The sequence below is a fragment of the Equus quagga genome, chromosome 13 (assembly GCF_021613505.1).
Source record: "Equus quagga isolate Etosha38 chromosome 13, UCLA_HA_Equagga_1.0, whole genome shotgun sequence".
NCBI classification, from domain to species: Eukaryota; Metazoa; Chordata; class Mammalia; order Perissodactyla; family Equidae; genus Equus; species Equus quagga.
The window spans coordinates 80,312,802-80,335,163 of record NC_060279.1 but is presented as its reverse complement, the minus strand read 5'-3'; the positions used below and the strand labels follow the sequence as shown (position 1 = coordinate 80,335,163).

General features: G+C 56.4%; 1 protein-coding gene across 1 annotated transcript; it reads right to left on the bottom strand.

The window, feature by feature from the left end:
* Window positions 1-7,904: 7,904 nt before the first annotated feature.
* On the bottom strand, window positions 7,905-21,473 carry LOC124250236 (uncharacterized). The gene is made up of 7 exons (XM_046682065.1): window positions 19,898-21,473; window positions 18,230-18,426; window positions 16,694-16,845; window positions 16,511-16,621; window positions 10,659-10,767; window positions 10,082-10,192; window positions 7,905-9,285 (listed from the first exon to the last, which is right to left on the bottom strand). Exons 1-7 carry the CDS (start codon window positions 20,845-20,847, stop codon window positions 8,210-8,212), a joined length of 2,706 nt encoding a protein of 901 aa, XP_046538021.1. The 5' UTR covers window positions 20,848-21,473; the 3' UTR covers window positions 7,905-8,209.
* Window positions 21,474-22,362: the final 889 nt, after the last annotated feature.

Sequence of the window (22,362 nt, the reverse complement as noted above, 5' to 3'; positions counted from 1 at the left end):
GCCCTGGGAAGGGGTGACGCCTCCTCCGCCTGTTCAAGACGGTTTGGCGTGGGGTTGCATTTCCCAGATTTTCCGGAATCACAAAAGTCCTGGTTCGAATCGAAACCACAACTCTTAAACAAGAAATTGGTCTTAGTTAATTTACAAAAAAAAAAAGTGGTGGAGAGCAAAAAAAAAAAAGGAAGAGGGAATCAGGTTGCAAGTAGCAGCTGCTTGTGCTCGCTCACCGCTGCGTGACCTTCACAACTGGCGAGGGACGAAACGCTGTCGTTCTACCCCATCTTATGGAGGAGGAAACTGAGGCATGGGAGGTTAGGGGGCTGCTCAGTGGAGGCTGGGGTCGAGCGTTGGAGAAGCCGGCATCTGCAGTAGCTGCTTTGCAGTTCCACGTTGCTGCTCTGTCCTATTACTTTCGTGCCTGCCTGATGTCCCGTGTCTTGTGCGTTTTTACTTCTTGTCTGTCTCCACTGCCCCCCTCCCCCCACGGAAACTGAGTGCTGCAGGCAAGGGTTTGGTTTGCTTTCTTCACTGCCTCAGGGCCTGGACACAGTGCCTGGACATGGTGGGTGCTTAGTTACACCGACTGACGAAGGGATGGGTCCCCGAGTGAGGCTGGCCCTGGGAGGACGAAGTTTCCACCTGGCAGATGGCCCACTCCATTAACCTGTGTTAGTGCCAGTTGTCAAGCTGAATCAGTGTCTGCTGCACCAGGCCTTGGCTGAGGCTGGGCCGCAGTGGTGAGAAGACGGACAAGGTCCCAGCCCTGAAGGAGCCAGATGGACAATAAGCAAAGATGCAAATTAATAGGAGATGTGATGAGCACTGAAAAGGAAATAAACAGGGTCACAGGGTAGTGACCAAGGTCAGGGGAGGAGGACATCATCCTCAAGCCAAGACCCAAAGTGTAAGAAGGAGAGAACCACAGAAGAGCTGGGAAAAAAACATCCAGAAGGAAACCACAAGTGCAAAGGGCCTGAGGAACCAAAAGAGCCCAGTGTCCCTGCAGAGAGAGAGCAGGTCTGTGTGGCCAGAGTTTGGTGAAAGGAGAAGTGACAGGGGAGATTTGGAGACGAGAGAGGGTGGGGGCCGTTTATAAACACGCTGGCTCTGATTTTTGGTGAGATGGGAGCCAGTGGAAGTTCATTTTTTCTTAACAGCTTTACTGAGGTATAATTGACATCACGTGTACAGTCCGATGAGCTTTGACAGGCACACGCACCTGAGAAACTGCGACCGCGCTGACATGGTAAACCTGTCCATCATGCTCGTGCCCTTCCACCGTCTCCCTCCTGGTCCCCACCTCTGTCCCCAGGAGACCACTGATCTGCTTTCTGTTGCTACGCTGCATTTCCTCGGATTTTGTAGAGATGAAATCTTATCACAGGGACTCTTTTTTTGTCTGGCTTCTTTCACTCAGGTTGATTATTCTGAGACGCATCATGTCAAAACAGGTGTCAGTAGTTTCTTCTTGTTGCCAAGTAGGTTTCCATGGTGTGGACAGACCACAGCTGCTTTATGCATTCACCTGTGGGTGAACATCTGGGCTGTGTTCAGGGTTTGCTGTTACTAATAAAGCTGCTGCAAACATTCGTGTACAAGTCTGTGTGGGGTCTGCTTTTACTTCTCCTGGGTAAATACTCAGGCTTGGAATGGCTGGATCATATGTTAGGTGTGTGTTTAAATTTCTGGGGGTCTGTCAAACTTTTCCTGCGGTGGTTGTGCCCTTTCACATTTCCATTGGTCTGAGCATTCCTGAGATTCCAATTCCATCTCTGGATCCACACCAACATTTGATGTCCTCAGTCAGTCTCTCCATGGAGGATTTTGAGCAGAGAAGCAGCATGAATTTTTTTCATTTTAAATTTTATTTTATTGTGGTAAGAACACTTAAGATGAGATCTACCCTCACAACAGATTTTTAAGTGTACAATACAGCCTTGTTAACTGTAGGCCCAATTTTGTACAGCAGATCTCCAGAACTTACTCACCTTGCATTACTAAGACTTTATACCCGTTGACTAGCAGCTCTGCCCTCCCCTGGCCTGGCACCCACCGTTCTGCTCTCTGCTTCTATGAGTTTGACTGTTTCAGGTGCCTCCTGTGAGTGGAATCATGCAGTATTTGTCTTTCTGAGTCTGACTTATTGCACTTAGCGTAATGTCCTTAGGGTTCATCAATGTCATTGCATATTGTGGGGTTTTCTTCTTTTTTAAGGCTGAATAGCATTCCATTGTATGTATATACCAAATTTTCTTTATCCATTCATCTGTCAATGGACATTGGGTTTGTTTCCATATCTCGACTACTGTGAATAGTGCTGCAATGACCATGGCTGTGCTAATATCTCTTTGAGATCCTGATGTCAATTCTTTTGGATAAATACCCAGAAGTTGGTTTGCTGGATCATACGATAGCTCTATTTTTAATTTTTTGAGTACTCTCCATAATGTTTCCCATAGTGGCTGCACCATTTTGCATTCTCACCAACAGCATAAGGGTTCTAATTTCTCCACATCTTTGCCAACACTTGTTGCCCTTTGCATTTTGGTAAAAGCCATCCTAACAGGTGTGAGGTGATAGCTCGTTGTGATTTTGATTTGCATTTCCCTGATGACTAGTGATGTTGAGCACATTTTCATGTACCTGTTGGCCATCTGTATGTCTCCTTTGGAGAAATATCTATTCAAGTCCTTTGCCCGTTCTGTAAGCAAGTTGTTTTTTGCCTTTGAGTTGTAGGAGTTTCTTATATATTTTGGAAATCTAATAGATGGTTTGAAAATATTTTATTTCATTCCATAGGTTGACTTTCCACTCTGTTGATTATATCCTTTGCTGTGCAAAAGCTTTTCAGTTTGATGAAAACTTGTTACTCCTTGCTTTTATTGCCTGTGCTTTTGGTGTCATGTCCACGAAATCATTGCCAAGGCCAATGTCACGAAGCTTTTCCCCTGTTTTCTTCTAGGAGTTCTATAGTTTCAGGTCTCACATTTAAGTCTTCAATCCATTTTTTGTTGATTTTTTTGTGAATGGTGAAAGATAAGGGTCCAATTTTAATCTTTTGCATATGGATATCCAGTTTTCCCAGCACCATTTGTTGAAGATAAAAATCACAGGTCCTCTCAATAGATGCAGAAAAAGTGTTTGATAAGATTCAACACCCCAGCATGTTAAAAACTCAACAAACTAGGAATAGATGGAAATTAGTTCAACATAATAAGTGCCATACATGAAAAGCCCTACCCCTCACCCCCACAGTCAGGGCAAAGCTGGAGGCCAGGGCAGGGCTGCAGGGGCCTGGATGCCCATCTCCCTGGGCACACTGCCCGGTTCCCAATGTTCACATAACCACGAGTGACTCTGGTGTTTTCTCTTTTTGTTAATCTTTGTTCTCGGATTTTCCTGTGACAAGCACGCCATCCTGGAAAACTGAAGTATCCCCAGGGCCACTGGAAGGATGTCAGATGTATGACCAACTCTGGAAAGTGGAGGAATCCTGGAGCTAGGCTTTAACTGATCTTACAAATCATTCCTGCTGGATGAGAATCCAGTCCTCAAACACCCTCAGAGAAGGAGATAGAAAAATGCACGGAAGCTTCCATATTGGCTCCAGGGCCAGAAGTCCTGCTGCATGGCTGACCACTCATGTTTGGCCTCAGTGCGGCGGGAGCAGCCTTGCCATGCTGGATCTTCGAACGCTGCCGGCAGAGCCCGCTGTGCGATGCCCACCGCCCTAGGGGCCCCTGTGACGAGTTTGCTGGCTGGTGAGCCCTGCGAGCCTCCGTTTGCTCAGATGGAGAGCAGGTCTGGACCAGCCGCTTCTGAGTGAGCTGCCGGGAATGGTAAACAGCGTCATCTCGGTTGAGTGCTTCTCGCAGACCAAGTGGGGGAGACTGTAAAGACGGCTTTTGTACCTTAGCACTGAGGCTTCTCTCTCAGTCCTTTCAGGGTGCAGCGATGAAGGATCATAGACTGGTGACTTACAAACAACAGAAATTTGGTTTTCACAGTGCTGGAGGCAGAAAAGCGAGGTCAGGGTGCCAGTCTGGTCCGGTGCCGCTGAGGGTCATCTCCTTGTCTCCTCACACAGTGGACAGAGGGTGAGGGAGCTGTGGAGCCTCTTTTATAAGGGTGCTAATCTCACTCTCGAGGCTCCACCCTCATGACCTAATCACCTCCCCAATGCCTCACCTCCTAATGCCATCACGTTAGGGATTAGGATGTCGAACATGAATTTTGGGGGAAACACAAACATGCGCTCCATAGCAGGTGCAAGGTGGAGAAACCCTGTGTTTGAAGCTTGCAGTCTGTGAGGAATGTCGTCTGCAATCATACTAGGGCAGCAAGCGGCAGGATCCTGCCTGGAGCGTCTAAGCCATGTGGCCACTTGACCCAGAGGGGCCTAGGTGTAAGCTTCAGGTTGGGGGCTCTGCACCAATACCTCACATCTGCTTTCACTTGTCATTCCCTAGGAAACGGGGCCCTGGTCAGCTCCTGAGTCCTGGTCCGAAGTGGACATCCTCACATGCAGCCCTTGGTGACTGACTCCATTTCGGTGTTGCCTAATTCCACACGTTTCCTCCACAGCCCACATGGCCCTGGCTCCTCCTCTGGGGGGACCTACCCACCCACCCACACTTCTGGTGGCAGCGGCAGCTGCATCTGGTGGTCTCTAAGGGCTGGGTTTCATCACCATCCAATTTGTGTACTCGCAGTTCTTATTATTTAAGCAAGTAATTTTCAAAGAAGTTTTTTTTTTAAAGCAAAGCCTCTAGTGCTTGGTTTCCTTCTTTTTTAAAGATTTTATTTTTTCCTTTTTCTCCCCAAAGCCCCCCGGTACATAGTTGTGTATTCTTCGTTGTGGGTTCTTCTAGTTGTGGCATGTAGGACGCTGCCTCAATGTGGTCTGATGAGCAGTGCCATGTCCGCGCCCAGGATTCGAACTAACGAAACACTGGGCCGCCTGCAGCGGAGCGCGTGAACTTAACCACTTGGCCACAGGGCCAGCCCCGATTTTCAAAGAATTTTAAGGGCAGAAGTCTTTTCTCTCAAGTGAATATATATGGAATTCCAACTTCTAAAATGCACGGAGGGCTTGTTCTCTGCAGCTGGGGAAAGTGCCCTCGAGGTGGGAAGTGACCTGGCCACACAGAGAGGGGCAGAGTTGAGGGTCATCTCCATTCAACCCTCTCTCACCAACCCTTTCTCAGGCTGCCGCTGTCCCCAGGGGAGGTAGGAATGGCGATGACGCGGCCCTCGATCTCCTCTGTTCAAACTGGCCCTACCACTTGCAGCTGGGCCTCCTTGGGCAGTTTCTCCTGTCCCGTGCCTCAGTTTCTTCATCTGTCAGCATCTGCCTCACAGGGTTGTTGTGAGGAGCAAATAAGTGGACGGAGTGAGGAGGTCAAGATTGCCTGGCCCCTGGCATAGGCCCAGCTTTGTAGGTCTCCTGGATTTAGCAACTAAGAAATAGTTGCTTGTATAGACATGCCCCAAGTGGAATGTTACTTGTTTATCTGAAATGTCACTTACCTGGGCATCCTGTGTTTGCTCTGGCAGCGCCACCCCTGGTGTGAGGTCCCCTCCCAGCCCTAAGCACATCCTGCCCACCAGCCAGGCAGAGGGTGCAGGAGGGTTGGGGCTCCTCCTCCATCAGGACCAGGAGGGGGCCCAGGTCTGACATGCCCGGCCCTTCACCCAGGCCAAAATGGACAAGTGGACCTGAGGACAAAGCAGCCAATGAGATGGCTGGCCCAAAACGCCATCCAGTAGGGGCACTCACACTAGATGGTGTCAGGCCAGTGAGAGCCCTTCCAGGAGGTTCTGTTGAGCTGGCTTCTCCTGCACCCTCATGCCCACATGTCCTTGCAAACAAACCCCTCCTAATAATAACAGATACATTTAAGAGCCACACTCACGGCCCCTATTATGGGACACTCGCTGTTCTAGCCACTTTCCATGGCATTCCTATTTTACATCGCTGCGTAACAGCTCTGGAGTCCCCTGGCACAAGGCAGCAGCCACCTCATCGTGCTCAGGGATGTTATGGGTCAGGAATTCATGTAGAACGCAGGGCTGGCTTGCCTCTGCTCCAGTTTCTGTGATGGGAGGGTGAGAACAGGAGAGAACTAAATTACTCCTCATAAGAAAGGGGAGCTGGAGCTCCGGGAGGACTAGCTGAAGGAGCAGGGAAGGTGGCAGAAAGAAGGAGCAGCCGCTCCCACAGGAGAGGAACTCTGCGGAGCAGCAGAGGGGTCCCAGCGGCCGGGAGGGCCGCTCCTGCTCCTGCTTCCCCCATCCCACCAGCAGTCTGCACTGCATGTCAGTGCGGGAGTCTGGCTGTAGGTCTCGGGGGAGAAGGAAGGAAACCAGCTCCACGAAGGAAGGGTGGCCCAAGGAGGCCAGGCCCATCTGGGCAACGTGAGCAGAGATGCAGTTCTCATGGGTGTGGGTGCTGAGGGGGGAAGGACGATGTTTGGCCGTTTTAAGCAAAGTAGAGAGGTACCCAGCCTTGGGCCAGACTCCCGGCTCTGCCGCTTGCTGGCTGGCAAATGCCCTTACCTCTCCGTTTCTTTGCCTGTGAGACGTGGATAATAATGATGTACCTCGTAGCTTCACTGTGGAGGTTAAATGAGGTCTATGGGTTGAGCCCCCAGGAGATGGCCCGGGAAGACCGTGGACCTGGGGCCCAGCATGAGCACCTGTGGGTGTTAGGAGCCGGGAGGACCTTTGTCAACACTGGGCAGGTGTCTCTTTTTGGGTCACCAAACCCTTTTGGACACCCACTGCCTCCAACTGTGTGGAGGCCGGCAGCCCTGTGAAGCCCTGGTGGATGTCCAGCCTCCTTCACTACACGGTTGTGAGGACCCAGCGGCTGGGACTTGGGGCAGGGCTCAAATCCCCATTTGCCACGTGGCCCGGACAGTTGTGCTGTGACCCAGCCGCCTCTTGTGTGGGGTGGGGAGCAGGTGCCCAGGAGCATCAGCTCCTAGAAGGCACTTCTCTGCTGCTCAGGGCACCCCGAGCCCAGCGTGCACGAGGGCCAGAGGCCAGGACTAGGGCCTTTTTGGGGCTCAGGTTCCCAAGTCCAGATCGGGGCCAGCAGTCCCCTTGGCCTCCCTTCTCTGCAGATATCCACATAGAAGGGTGGGGTGCCTGGCGCCACCTGCACTGAAGCCACTTTTTATGTCCCTGGGGGAGTCAGACTGAGGAGACCCCCTGGCTTTGAGGAGCGGGGAGTGGGGAGGCTGAGTGGAGAGGGGTCTGGGTCCATCTGGCTCCAGACACGCTAACCATGGGCCCCTGGGCAGGCAGCGCCTCCCTGGGCTTCCACTTCTTTCCCTGTAGGAGGCAGGCGGCCAGCTTAGCACCTTCCAGGTGCCCAAGCCACTGGATAGCAGGGGCCCTGTAGCCACAGAAAGGAGCCACCAGGGGGCGCATGAGGCCAGCACGTGGCTCACTGCCCTGGCTGTGCCTGAGCACCACTCTGACCCCCACTGGCCCCTTCCCAGGGACCAAGCCCCAACCCTCCCACACACCTCATTTTTCCAGGGCCTGCTTCCCATTTGGGTCCCAGGCTGCCTGCCTCAAATGCTCAGCACACAGATCAGCCAAAAGAAAGCTCTGGAGCAAGTCATCCCGTAGGGGACGAGAGATTGTTCCCAAGTCACGAGAGAGCTTGCCTGGGGTTCTAGAGCGAGGATTCATCCAGGTATGGCTCATTCCTTCTCAAGTCTCCACCTCCAGGAGCCCGTCTCAGCCACCAGCCTGGGAGACAATGACCCTTTGCCCTGCCCCCATGGGGACCTCTCTCTCTGCCCCTCCTCACCCCTCTGGACCCTCTTTTCAGAATAAAAAGAAATCTCCAGCACCAAGCAGGGGTATCTGACAGCAATAAATTTATTAAGTATCCCCCCAAAATATAAACACAAACGAGTAAAAAAACAAAACAAACCACAAAACATCAGGCCTGGAATGGACGATAAAGCAGAGAGACAAATGAGAGACACAAAAACAGAGATGACCTATGATAGGAAGACAGAGCTGGGTAGACTCATGTCGGGTGGGGATGCCCTAACCACCAGAGAACAAACACTCGGGAGCCCAGACTGATGTGACTGGAGCTGGTGGGGGCAAGGTGGGGGGCGGTGTCAGTGGCTACATGGCTCTGGGGGACAGACCTCTTGGCCCTGGCCACACCCCTCCAGCTGCTTCACTTGGGGCCCTGGGCCTCGGATTCCTCTTCGTCATCTTCGTACATCTCGCCCTCCTCCTCAGCCGTGGCGTCCTGGTACTGCTGGTACTCGGACACCAGGTCGTTCATGTTGCTCTCGGCCTCGGTGAACTCCATCTCGTCCATGCCCTCGCCCGTGTACCAGTGCAGGAAGGCCTTGCGCCGGAACATGGCCGTGAACTGCTCCGAGATGCGCTTGAACAGCTCCTGGATGGCCGTGCTGTTGCCGATGAAGGTGGAGGACATCTTGAGCCCACGGGGCGGGATGTCGCACACGGCCACCTTCACGTTGTTGGGGATCCACTCCACGAAGTAGCTGCTGTTCTTGCTCTGGATGGCCAGCATCTGCTCATCCACCTCCTTCATGGACATGCGGCCGCGGAAGACGGTGGCCACGGTCAGGTAGCGGCCATGGCGGGGGTCGCAGGCAGCCATCATGTTCTTGGCATCAAACATCTGCTGGGTGAGCTCAGGCACCGTCAGGGCCCGGTACTGCTGGCTGCCCCGGGCAGTGAGTGGGGCGAAGCCGGGCATGAAGAAGTGCAGGCGGGGGAAGGGCACCATGTTCACGGCCAGCTTGCGGAGGTCGGCATTGAGCTGGCCGGGGAAGCGGAGGGAAGTGGTGACACCGCTCATGGTGGCCGACACCAGGTGGTTGAGGTCCCCGTAGGTGGGCGTGGCCAGCTTGAGCGTGCGGAAGCAGATGTCGTAGAGGGCCTCGTTGTCGATGCAGTAGGTCTCGTCTGTGTTCTCCACCAGCTGGTGGATGGACAGCGTGGCGTTGTAGGGCTCCACCACTGTGTCCGACACCTTGGGTGAGGGCACCACACTGAAGGTGTTCATGATGCGGTCAGGGTACTCCTCGCGCACCTTGCTGATGAGCAGTGTGCCCATCCCGGATCCCGTGCCCCCGCCCAGAGAGTGGGTCAGCTGGAAGCCCTGCAGACAGTCGCAGTTCTCACACTCCTTCCGCACCACGTCCAGGACCGAGTCCACCAGCTCGGCACCCTCCGTGTAGTGGCCCTTGGCCCAGTTGTTGCCGGCCCCACTCTGACCTGTGTAGGGGGAGAGGATGGCGACATAGATGAGGCCAGATCTCCTGAGCCCACCCGAACATCCCATCCCAGAGGGCAACTGTGGAAGCCCTGTGCCTGTTTCCTCTCTATCCTCTATTTAGTGGGGACCCCCACACCTCACTGCCTCCACTGTCCTCCACAGCAGCCACGCTGCGTGTTGGGGACCCTGCTGCCGAGTGTCCTGTGTTAAGGGCTCTGAACAGGAATTGAGAACCTGGAATTACAGCTCCTTCTATGCCACCCAAGAGGGTCCTGGGGGAGTCTGTCAGCCTTCCCCTCCGGCCCACCCACCCTCTGGCTGGCTGTGCTGGAAGTGGAAACTATAACCCCCAGAATCCCTTGCAGCTCAGGGTCTGGAGGTGGATCGGTGCCCATCACTTGAGTGCTGAGCTCTAGAAGGCAGAACTGGGGTGGGACCCTCTTCCTGTTGCTGTGCAAGCACCCAGGGCCCTGCCACCAGAGTCACAGGCATAAGTATCACCTGACACCACACCAATGCTGTGTCTGGACCTCTGGAGGCCCCAGCTTCTGTCCTATCAGCTCTCTGATGATCCTGTAAGCTTCAATCTCTGTTTTACACATTGTTCTGCTCGAAACACATGGGTGCTTCCTGTTCGCTGCACAGAGCCCATGCTCTGGGCCTCCACTGCCAGCTGCAAGCAGGGAGACCAGCCCTGCCCTGTGAGATCACGGCGGTGGGTGACTGTGCCCTTTTGTTTCTGTTGACCTGGGTTTGCCTGCAATGGGGTCCACCATCAGTGTGTGGGAAACTCACCGAAGATGAAGTTGTCAGGCCTGAAGAGGTGCCCAAAGGCCCCAGACCGGACGCTGTCCATGGTTCCAGGCTCCAGGTCCACCAGGATGGCCCGGGGCACATACTTGTGAGCTGAGGGGAAAGGGGCGGGTTATGGGGTCACAGAAACTCAGGGGCTCCTCCTGCCCTCTAAATCCTGTCCCAGCCTGCACGCCTCATGTGCTCACTCTAAGAGCTCAGACCGTGGGGTCAGAGGGGCTGGAACCTTGTGTGAAATAGGGAGCATGGTGGATACCACAGACAGCCAGGAACGAATCCCATGTCCATGCAGGCAGGTTTGCTATGGACAACAGTTGCTAGATAGCCCCTGCCCATGCCTCCCAAGTAACCCTGCTCTGGACCCTCCCATGGGCCTCCCGAGGGGCCTTCAGGACCCTGTCCATTCCCCTGGACTGTGCAGGTGTCTCATGGCCATTTGTCTCTCACTGGGAACTCCTGTCTTTATTCTGTGAGTCTCAAGTTACACCCTCCAGCCCGGTCCCAGCATCTCCGTCCTCCCCTACCACCACCCAGGGGGAGCCAGGCGGGTGGGGCTCACAAGAGGCCTCGTTGTAGTAGACGCTGATGCGCTCCAGCTGCAGGTCCGAGTCCCCCACATAGTTGCCACTGGGGTCTATGCCGTGCTCATCGCTGATGACCTCCCAGAACTGCAGGAGGAAAGAGGGGTCAGCAGGCAGCTGTAACTGTCCCCCAGACCCTTTCCCTGTCTTGGCCTCATGACATTGTGTGTACGATTAGGGGCTTGGACACAAAGCCTGCACGAATCCCTTTGAGTGACTTTGCAAAAACCCTCCAAACTCTGTCATCTGTCAGAAAACCGTCATAATAAATATGCACGTCCACGGAGCCCTCAGGGTGGTTCAGGACTCAACTGGCACAGACCTGGGCCCCTGGACCCAGCTCCGCACTTCCTGATCAGGGACCTGGGACAGTCCACTCCTCCATGAGGGGGTTAGCAATAAACACCCTCTGGGAGTGGTTTTTATCATTCCTTCTTTTAGAAGGAATTCCTTTTAGAGGAAACTGAGGCACAGAGCTGCAGGAAACTGAGCCGCACACAGTAAGTGACAGACACAGAGTCCAGGATATGCATGCCGCAGTGTCAGAGGGGAGAGGATGTCCAGTGACAGAGTCCAGCACATCATCAGCCTCAGCCAACAGGGGCCAGAGTCACCTAACCTATCCATGCACATGCCCTAGGCCCACACTCCCCCTGCCTGCTGCCACCTAACCTGCTCCCCAGTAGGTAGGAAGCCCAGAACTTCTCAAGCCTGCCCCCATTGACTGCCACCAGGCTGGAGAGCCAGAGCAGGACCTGGACTCAGGAGCCAGACCATCCCTTCCCAGCTGTGTGACCTTGGGCAGGTCCTGAAGATTCTCTGTGCCTCCTCTGTTCAATGGGCATAACAATAACAGGTCATTATGGTGATAAAGCAAGTTAATCTGTGCAAAGCATGAGAATGGGTGTGGAGCCTGCAGAGCGAGGTGTGGAATTATCAGCACACACCTTGGGTGAAGGGAAGGCTGCACAGAGCTGCCCTCACCCCAGAGGCACCTCCGGGCTGTCGTGGAGCACAGTTGGCCCACGCAGGCAGGAGGCCATTGGTCACACACTGGGTGACTTCCCAGGGCACTTCCCCTTTGCTCCTCAGGGTTGGGGTGACTTTCAGAAGATGAATGGGTGCGGAGGCCTCAAGAAATAATGGGCTTCTACATGTGAGTCCTGTGCTGGCAAAAGGCTGCGCAGTGAAAAAAGCAGTTAGAAGAGAGTTTGCACACACTTTTCTAGGTATCGATGCCTCTGACACAAAACTGCTCCAGGCAGCTGTGCCGGGAATGTGTCTGGGTCTGGGAGAGACTTCTTCTCACTGAGGACCCTTTGGTTCTTTTGGAATTCTTTGTCACATACACGTCAACTTCTCACAAAAAGTTAGTTAAAAACATATTTTAAAAGCTGAAAAGTATGGACAGCGTCATTACCATAAAACCCCTAGCAGAGTCCAGCAGCTCATCCAGAGACTGTCGTCAGGGTCACCTCTCAGGGAGGGGGTGACTGGACTCCCCTCTCTTGTGCATTTTTGTCATTGCTAAGTTTTCTTCTTTTTGCATTAGTGTGTCTTTATTTTGTAAATAGAAAAAATAAACACACAGGAATGTCACTGAGGCATTTGGGGCTCCCTCAGCCCTCCTCTGCCCCGAGGCTGTCTTGGTCCCCACAGCCCTGGGACACTCCAAACCTCTGGCTTCAGAGATACCCAAGCCCCTGGAGAGGAGGAGTGAGCTCGAGACAGCAACTGAGGGGCCAGGAGAGAGTGAGTACCATCAACACGTCTATGGAAAGTTCTCTGGAATGCATCTATGGAAAGTGTGGTCTTCCAGGAGTGGGTGCAGACCAGAGAGGGTGCAGATGCCAGCACTAGCCAGTGTGCACAGTGACTCCACCTCCCAGACCTCAGTGTTCTCATCTGTAAAGCAGACATGATAATGGTCCCCACATGAAGTAGCCCAACACATAAAAGCACGAGCAGATCCTATTTAAGTTTGTAAAGCCATGTGCATGGATAACAAATAAAAATACAAGGTGACTTTTTGTTCTTGCTGACGAAGATTTGCCCTGGGCTAACATCTGTGCCAGCCTTCCTCTATTTCATATGTGGGTCGCTGCCACAGCACGGCTGATGAGTGTAGGTCCCTTCCCCGGGGTCCAAACCTGTGGATCCGGGACACTGAAGAGGAGTGCACCGAACTTAACCATTATGCCACAAAAGATAACTTTAAAAATCAATATACTTCGGAATACTGTGGCACAGTAAAAGAACATCACTTGTCTGAGTAGATCTTCAAGACAACTCCTTGAGGGCAGGGCACAAGGCGCCAGACAGTGTGAAGAAGGCGACCTCACAACGGATGCTGCACATGGACAGAAAGCTTGGAAAGAATGGAAAATGAAGCTCTCCTGACAGGAGAGGGGCTGCCGGGGGTGAGCCTCTTAAATAGACACTTTAGCCTTTATTGGTAATGTTCCAATTTTTTAGACTGAGAGTATATTAATAATCACTTTTGTAGTTAAAACTAATAAAAGTTGTAATTTAAAATAATAAGTATCGGGCCAGCCCCAGCGCCTAGTAGTTAAGTTCTTGCACTCTGCTTCAGTGGCCCAGGGTTTCGCAGGTTTGGATCCTGGGCACAGACATGGGACCACTCATCAGACCATGCTGACTCGGCGTCCCACATGCCACAACTAGAAGGACCTACAACTAGAATACACAACTATGTACTGGGGTCTTTGGGGAGAAGAAAAAAAACAAAAGAGATTGGCAACAGATGTTGGCGCAGGTGCCAATCTTTAAAAAAAATACAATAAAAAAATAAATATCTTAGTAAAGTATATTATGTAACATTTAACAAATAATAAAATACAACTTCTCAAATTAAATAAGAAATAATTCTGGTCATCACTACAGATGAGAACACTGCCAGATGGTGCGTGCGCCCCAGGGTTCAGGCCCCATCTCCCCTCGCAGGCCCTGGTGTGGGCTGGGTTTGCGGGGCGCCTCAGGCCCTGCACCCGTGGCCCTGTCCGTGGTGCTGACCCGTTGCCTGACGCACTCAGGGCCCGGGAGGCGGTGGGCGGGCACGAGGCAAGCGGGGTGCGGGCGGGGCCCTCCAGAGATGGGGCTGTCCGACTCATGGGCGTTAGGACCCTCCAGGACGCCAGGCCTTTCCGCATTCTGCACAGGGCTCACCGTGACCCATTTAGGAAGGGCTGGGGAGGGGGCGGTGCTAGAAAAACCAGGAAATCCCTCTTCCCATTGGCTGTGGGTACAGTGTCCCGCCCTCCAAGGCCCCACCCAGCAGCTGAGAGGAAGGGGCACAGACAAAGGCTCCAGGGAGGCCCTGCCCCCTAAGGGAGGAGGGTGGGGTCCCTGGACTCATCCACCCCATTGTTGGGAGGTGAGGCGGGGGGAGGGTCCCGTCCATCCTGATGTATCCATAAACTCCTGCTCTGTCCCTCCCAGGCAGGGGCCTCAACTTCCCCGGGCATCGAGTTTTCTCATCCTTGGGGGAAGGGCAATATTCGTATCACCGCATTCCTTCGAGGCAGTGCACCCGGCTCAGAGACCCATACAGGGTAGTCATCACGAAATGACTCATCACGAAATGACATCATGCTACCTCTCAGGAGAGCCCCGGATCGCCCTGACCTCCCTCCTTCCCCCAAGCCAGGCCCCACCCCAGGGCAGGCAGCAGCTAGTCATGCTGAGCCAGAGGCACCATTCAAGGACCCGCAGGCAGGAGAGCACCTCATTGCCCACCCCAGTCAGCCGCGCTGTGATGGGCAGGAGAAGTTTGCTTTCCCCCCACCAGGGAGCCCACAAGCATAATGGGAACAGGAAACGAAAATGGCCAAGGAACTGCCAGTCCACAGGAAGGATGCTGAGCTCCTGGGCAGGCAAATCCCCCTACACCCCACACCCAACCTGGGGCCTGGCCTGGAGGCCTTAAGCACTTTCTTCCAGTTTGGTCCCTGGAGACTTTCCAGGGCAGGGAGGCCCAAAGGAAACCGTCTAACACTTCCATTGGTCACCACAGAGGGTGGCAGTGGGAAAGGAAGATCTTCCCCCCAAAATCCACCTCTTTCTTGTTTCAATTGTTAAAAAGAATCAGATATTAATTTTAAAAAACAAACATAAATCAAGAAAATTAACCAAAAAGGAATAAAAAGTAATGAGCAAACCCAAGGGCCACAGCACTGAGAAGCAGCAAAAAATCTCTGCAGAGGACACTGTCCAGCACCCGGCCCTGTCCCCGCCCACCGAGGCGGGTGTGGACCTGCCTTTGCCCATGTGTGCTAGGCCCAGCCATAGGAGGAGGGACACGATTGGATCATCACTCCCCCAGGCCCAGGCAGGAATCAGGGCTGCCCCCCTCCCCACAGTGACCCCTGACCCTCCGAGGAGCAGATGCTCAGGGCAGGGCTGGCCCCTGTGGCCACATTAACGAGCCCTTGGCCCCTCGTGCCTGGCCAGGGCAGCTGTGAGCAATTGCCCCAGGAGCCTTGATTTGATTTGAGACCATCCTCCACCAGGCCTACCCCTCCCCCAGGCCCCGGCCTCGGGCAGGCACAGCTGTCTCCTCGGGTGATTAGGGAGTTTTCCCCGCTTCCCTCCCACACTCCCTCCCATCCAGGCGCCTCCACCCTACAGTGAAGGTGCAATTTACATGTCAGCCACGTGGCTGCCCCAGCCCCGTTGTAATTAGCTTTTTGTTCTTGCCTGGTTTCCATGGCAACAGCCTCCAGAGGAAGCCATTCCTCGGCCCCTTCCCCTCCAGGACCTGTCTCCTCCCACCGCCTCCTTCGGAGCGCCAGCTAGACACCGTCCTGCGCCGGGTGCCTGGCCTTGGTCCTGACAAAGCCACCCCCTCCATGCATTGTTATGGGCAGCAGGCCCCACCCAGTCGGAGCCCCGCGCGGGGCGACCGCAGGGACCGAGCCAGCGCAGCGCGGCTCAGATTCGCGCTTGCTTGTGACCTTGGGCAAGGGACAGCCACCCGGACTTGGGTACGTGACATTCGCTTCCTGGGTTCGGGTGGGCTTTACACCCCCTCCCTTTCCCGCCTGAGTCCCAACATCTGTGAGGTGGGCTAACAATGGAGGGGAGGGGCCGAGCGGCGATCCACCCCCGGTGCCAGGCTTTGTTCCCACGTCCAACCCCCAGACGCGGCGGTCCAGGGGTGGGCGCGGTCCAACCCCGCAGGGGGTTTGCCCAGGCGGGGCTGTGCTGAAGGAGGGTCCAGTGCTGGACCAAGGTCACCCCGAGTCCGGGCCCAACCCCTCCCCCAACAAAGGAATAGGGTGGGGCCAGGAAGCCGAGGGTTGTCAAAACGAGGTTGGGGGCATGAGGGCGGGTCTGGGGCATTGGAGGACATCCTGTTCGGAGGGTGGGAGAGGGAGGGCAGAGAGAATTATTATGGCTTTGAGGGGGGAGCCCCACCCAAACCTGCCCACCCCACCCATCTTGCTCAAGGCTAAGTTGCAGCCCCAAAGAAGAGGGCCACGCCCAGGCAGCGCCCCCACCTGCACCTGCTTTGGCCGGTGGAGGAGGGCTCAGCTGCGGATGGAGCTAAACCGCTGACTTGCGCTGCGCTCCGCAGACCCGAGGTAACCCCGGTAGGGCAGAGGAAAGGCGGCGCGGGAGAGGCAGGGCGGGGTCCCCGCCGTCCCGGCTGCCCGGCGCGGGGCCGGCTTGTTCCTTTGTTCTCAGCTTCTCTGCCGCAAGCGCGGCTCGGGGCGCACGGCGCCTCCCTGCTTTCCCTCCCTCTGGGGCTGGCTCGGGATGGACACGCGGGGTGCAGGGCCCGGCGCGTGGGGGCGGCGCGCAGCCTCACCTTGGCCCCGATCTGGTTGCCGCACTGGCCGGCCTGGATGTGCACGATCTCCCTCATGCTCGGTGCGGGTGGCTGGCGGCTGCGGGTAGCGCGCGGACGGGCCGAGGCTGGCTGCGGAGGGTCGGCTGCCCCAGCCGCCGGCTCTTATAGGCCGGGCCCCGCCCGCCGCCGGCCTGGCGTCACCGCGCGCGGCCAATCGGGGGTCGCCGCCGCAGAATGCGGCACCGGCCCTGCAGCATCAGCACCGCGCATCCCCGCCCGGCAGCGCGATGCGGCGCCTCCTCCCGCCGCCACCTCCCGCCGCCACCCGGTCTTGAGGGCCCCGCGGGCGGGGTCTGGGGGCCCCACGCACCCGAAAGGAGGGGCTAGCGGGCTCCAGGGAGGACAATAGTAGCCCCCTTGGCCCTCGAACCCGGCCCCGGCTGCCCTCTGGGGTCCCGCCCCTGCGGCAGCCCCACCCCGCGGCTTTGCAAGGAGGGTCTTTCTTCCCCACACCGGTTTAGGGGCCAACCCCATCTCCCACCCTGAAAGGCCAAGATGGACTCCTCCCAGCTCCCTGTCTGTAGCATGAACGGACAGATAAGGTACTCTAAGCTTTCCTGGATCCCTTAGGGGTGGGGGAGGCGGAAAGAGGCTGCAGCAGCCAGTGAACCCCCAGGAGAAAGCAAGTATGAGGCAGGGCGCAGAAACGTCTGAGTCAGAAGGGCTGTGGGCACAGGAGGGCAGCGGAGATGACTGTGGCAGCTCTGAGTCTCGCTGTGCTCTGCAGTGGGGGTGCCACCTGCCCCTCCTTCCCCAGGGAGCTGCAGTGAGGCTCCACCTGGACCATGCATGTGGGGATGCTTTGTACCCTGCCAGGCACAGCACCTGGCCTGTAGCCACTGCTCAATGAATATTGTGTCAGGAATTGTCATAAGGACACAAGGGAGGCCAGGGGCCGAGGGGGTGGGGGATGGTGGGCAGTGGTTTCTGTCTGACTCACTCTCTGACATCGGTACCTCTGGATTCTTGGTCCACATGAGGCCAACACAACGCGGTGTGGGGGTTTCTATGTAGTAGGGAGATGGTGTGCACCTAAGGCAGGGGTTCTTGAGGAAAAACTGGGAAAGAGAGAGGGGATGGAGTGAAGTGGACCTGCAGTACAGACATTGTGCCACATGCACATATACCACTGGCTTAATATTCTCCTGGCGTTAGACGTTAATGTGAAACCACCTTATAATAAGGTCTTTCTGATAATTCAGTAACAAAATCTTCCATGAAGGGTCTCAGCCACAGTATATGGACGTTAGACAAGCAGTCAGCTGAACAAGCCCATGGGCGTGCCTGTGTCCAGTCTGTGTGCTCAGGAGCCTGTTGGTGTGGTGTGACTGTGTTTGTGCCCCTCTCCCCGCTCCCCCCGGAGCTCCCCAGTTTGGCAAGTCTAGAAATGGGTCTTTTGTTCTCAAGAGATGCCCCTCCCCCACAATGTGTCCATGATGTGGCTTTCTGTGGCTGGCTTCTGGCCACCTGGGGCCCCTCCCTGTCCCCATTCAGGGGGTCCTTAGTGAGCATTTGGCTCTTCCCTGGATCTGGCTGCACCTTCCTGTCTGAGCAAAGAAGCTTTGCAGCATCTTGTCAGCCAGGACCCATCACCAGCCTGCCTCCCTGCGGGATGGCACGGGGCCAGGCCCCCTTCATCCCCAGAGGGCTCTGGTGCTGGGCTCAAGGCTGACTCACCGTCCTGTCTCCCAGCAAAGGCTGGCCCTGCCGGGAACCAGCTCCCGGCCCAGATGCCAGCAGTCAGGGCTGGAGCTGCCAGCATGGGTGGAGTGGGGCCTGGCTGAGGCAGAGCTGGGGCTGGCTGCAGGGGGCTGCAGGCATTACTAGACCTGCCTCGGAGTTGGCTGACATCACCGCTTTTGCCTCCACTGAGCCTGTGCCAGGGAAGAGGTCGACTGTGTGCTCAGTGACTGTGGAGGAAACCAGGTGGCTCCTCAGTGAGACCCCAGGGCTCCCAGCAGCCTCCCAGGCAGCATAGTCCACCCAGATGCCCACTCTCCCGGGACCTGGGTCTGGATACCCCCTGCAGCCTCTGGACAGCCTCACCCCATTCTGGGAGGCCTTGCTTCAAATACCTCCGGGGGCTGGCTGAACACTGACCCCCTCCCAGAGGGGTAGCGCCGGGGGAGAGTAGACTTCAGCCCCTGGTCCCCCCAGCTCTGTGGACCCCTGGGGACACCTCAGAGCAGACACAGAGGAGGGTCATGCTCTGGCCAAGGTCACACATAGGTCATAGTGGTCCTGCTTCTGCTGCAGCTGAAGGCAGCCTGGACAGCGTCTGAGTCTTGTCACCATGGAGAGACTGGGGAAGGGCAGCTGCTGCTCCTTATGGCAGTTGCTCCGGGCTGGGGTTTGCACCACAGAGAGGAAGCAAGGATGCAGGGTCAGAGTAGGGGCGATCGAGGTCTCCAGTCTCTCCCCTCAGGTGCGTTCTCACCTGGACAGGCCAGTTGTGCTTTCTGGCTGGTTTGTGGGACTTACCCCCACCCCCATCACTCCCAGCCATGCTCCTGTCCTTCCCCCACTCCTCCACTCTCAAGCTTCAAGCATCTTCTGGAATGAGCTGAGACAGATCGAGATGAGGCTGCGCCAAGCACAGCATTTATTACCAGACTGCTTCCCAGCCCCAATACCCTACCTACTGGTCACTGATTCCAGCTGATGGCCTCTGCTTCAGCCTGAGCAGGCACTGACCAGCGCTGTCTGCTGGGCATGTAGACAGGCAGGCTGAGCCCCCAGCTCTCCAGTCACTACTGAGTCTCAGAAGAGATCAACACCCCCCTCCCCTGCCACCCGTGGCGCCAGCTAACATGGTCCCTCTACCCAAGAAGGAGCCCACTTCTTCCTGAAGCAGCCCTGGAGCCTGGGTCTTGCTGGTCACACAGCTGCTTCTCCTGAGGCCCTCACTGGGAACAACAGTTCTGATTGGCTCTTGCTGCTCTGCCAACACAGACACTTCACATCCCAGTGGGTGGGCGGGGGCACAAGTCTTGAGAGTCAGCAGCAAAGGTGGGTGTGGGAGCGGGCGGGTCCTTGCCTGGCCTCTGGGTGGAGCTGAGGCTCTCAGGGGTGGGCAGAAGTTCTGTCCAGGAGCCTGGGGCCTGCCCCTGGTGGCCGTGGCCTCACTATCTCCCTAGCCACCTCCATTTCCCACAGTTGCTCCTGGACATTCATGCTGTTCCTCCTCTGGCCCCAGAGGCTCCGTGCACCCACACCTTCAGAGATCATCTAGGCCACCCTCTTTGGCAAGTGACTGCCCCGGTCACACAGGAACCGAGCCCCCTGATGTCACCACCTCCCTCTGCCCAGCCCTCTGCCTTGGCCCGCAGGCTCCCCTCCCCTCACCAGGAGCACAGCAGCACCTCCTGGAGCGTCTTTCGAAGTTCCTGGCTGCGGAAGGCATAGATGAGGGGGTCGACGATGGCGCTGCACAGGATGAGGGTGAGGAAGAGCTTGAAGTTCTTGAAGACACAGCCGCAGGTGGGGTGTTGAGGGCAGAGGATAAGGAGTGAGAGGTGCAGGAAAAAGGGGCCCCAGCAGAGGAAGAAAACGCCCAGCAGGATGGTGAGGGTGGCGGCACCCTTGAGGCCAAAGCCCTGGTGGATGGGGTGCTGCCTCTTGTGGAGCCGGGCGATGCCCCGGGCGTGCTGGCACGCCCTGGCGAGCATGTGCACGTACAGCACTGCCATGAGCACCAGCATGGCCACAAAGAAGGTGATGAGACAGAGCAGGACAGCCGTGTGGTTGTAGTAAGCGATGAAGAGGGTGCTAGAGAGGACACTAACCACCCAGATGGCCGCGATGGCACGCCACACACGGGGCAGCATCATGATGCTGTGGTACCGCAGCGCATAGAAGATGGAGATGTAGCGGTCTACGGCAATGCCGCCCAGGAAGCAGAGGCTGGACACCATGGAGCCGCAGATGAGCACATCAATGACGTTGTCCAGCTGCTGCAACACCGAGGCCCGGGTGGCCAGGACTCCGGCCTCTAGCAGCAGCAAGATTGCCATCTCCAGCACGTTGCTCATGCTCACCAGCAGGTCGGACACGGCCAGGCAGCAGATGAAGTAGTACATGGGTGAGTGCAGGTTGCGGTTCTTGGCGATGGCAGTCACCACCAGTACATTTTCCACTAGGCTCACCAGCCCCAGGCTGAGGAAGAGCCCATCAGGAATGGACACCTCCAGGCACGGGGGCTCCGTCTGGTTGGTGGTCAGCCCGAGGTAGGGGGTGGCTGGGAGGGTGGAGTTGAGGGAGCCCAGCAGCCTCCTCTGGGGCCCCTGCAGAGGCATAGTCCCTCTAGGAAGCAGGAAGGGGTCCTCACTCTCCAGGCGTCCCACTCAGCTCATGGTGCCACCCGCAGGGCCGCCCTCACACTCACGCTCTCCCTGGCTGGAAAAATGTTGGCCCAACCGTGGCCCAGCCAGAGAACCTGGCCTCTCCACCAGAGTCTGGTCACTTCCCAGCCAAGACCCAAGCTCTGTGGCACCAACCCTCTGGGCTCTGGCGTCTCATTGGGTTCTCAGCCCACCTCCCGGCCTCTCCCTGGAGGTGCTGTTGCTCAGGTCCGCACATCTCTAGCTCTTGCTGCCTCCTGGCCTGCCAGGCCTCCTGCCTCCCCAGAGCAGGGGTGGGTTGGGGAAACTGGGAAGAATGGAGCCTTTCTCAGCATCTTTAAAGGCTTCCATGGAGCCCCTCCTCCTGAGGGCAGTCACATGATGGGCGGGTGCCCGGGAAGGCACCATCAGAGCGCCCACACACCCTCCTGCCACCAAGTGGCGCAAATGGCACCCACGACCGTCTGGGCTCCCCGGGTCCCCAGACTCCTGGACACAGCAGGACATCTCCCCTTTGCACTCCCAGCCTCCCTGTACTCAGCCAACCAGCACTCCCAGCTGGGCCTCTGCTCCAGGTGTGGCCTCCTCTGGACCTGCCCCAGACTTCTAACCCTCCTCCAGGCACATCTCAAACACCACCTCCTCCTTAAAGCCACCCCTGATCCCCTAGCCTGCCTGACTCCGCTCTACCTCAGGAACAGTCACTGGCTGTTGACTGTCCACTCTCAGCCCTCAGCCTTAACCCCCCACCCAATGTTAGGTGCTCACTGAGGGCAACCCCAGCCCCCAGAGACCTCCACCCCTTTCGCTGAGTGCTGCTGGAGGGCATCCTGGCACAACAGCTGAAAGAGACTGTGCTCACACTCCTCCTGGGGGAGGGATGGGGACAGAGCTGCGGTCCTTCCCTGACGGCCCCATTTCCTCTGCGGGAGCACACCACCGGCAGAGGCAGGAACCACTTCAAGGGCAGATCTCTGTCTCCAGCCACGTGGGGCACTGTGCGAGCCAAGCAGCGGTGGGGAACCGCCCCGGGCACCAAGCTGGCCTCACTCCCAGCACTTTCTCACTCAGACAGAGGACAAACCCTCCTTTGAAGGCGGAGGTGGGGGGATGGAACTCTTCCTCCCTTGACAGGTGGGGAAGACGAGGCAGCAAGAAAGGCAATGGCTTGTTCAAAGTCAGACACAAGCCAGGTGGAGGTGGAGCCGGGAGGGAGCTCTGAGGGAGGTCTCAGTGTCTGGGAAGTGTCCGCACCTGTGATCTGCCTGTTGAAGTCGGTCCCTCACCCATGACTGTCAGATGGCCTCTGATGGGCAGTGCCCACATGCCCACATGTGTTACACGCACTTGTGAGTCATTCCTCAGGTCTGCACACCCTACAAAGCTCTTCCTTCCCTTGCCTCGTTTGTGCTTTTTATTGAAGTATGTCAATACGTAAAGGGCATAAATTATAAATGTGCAGGTTGGTGA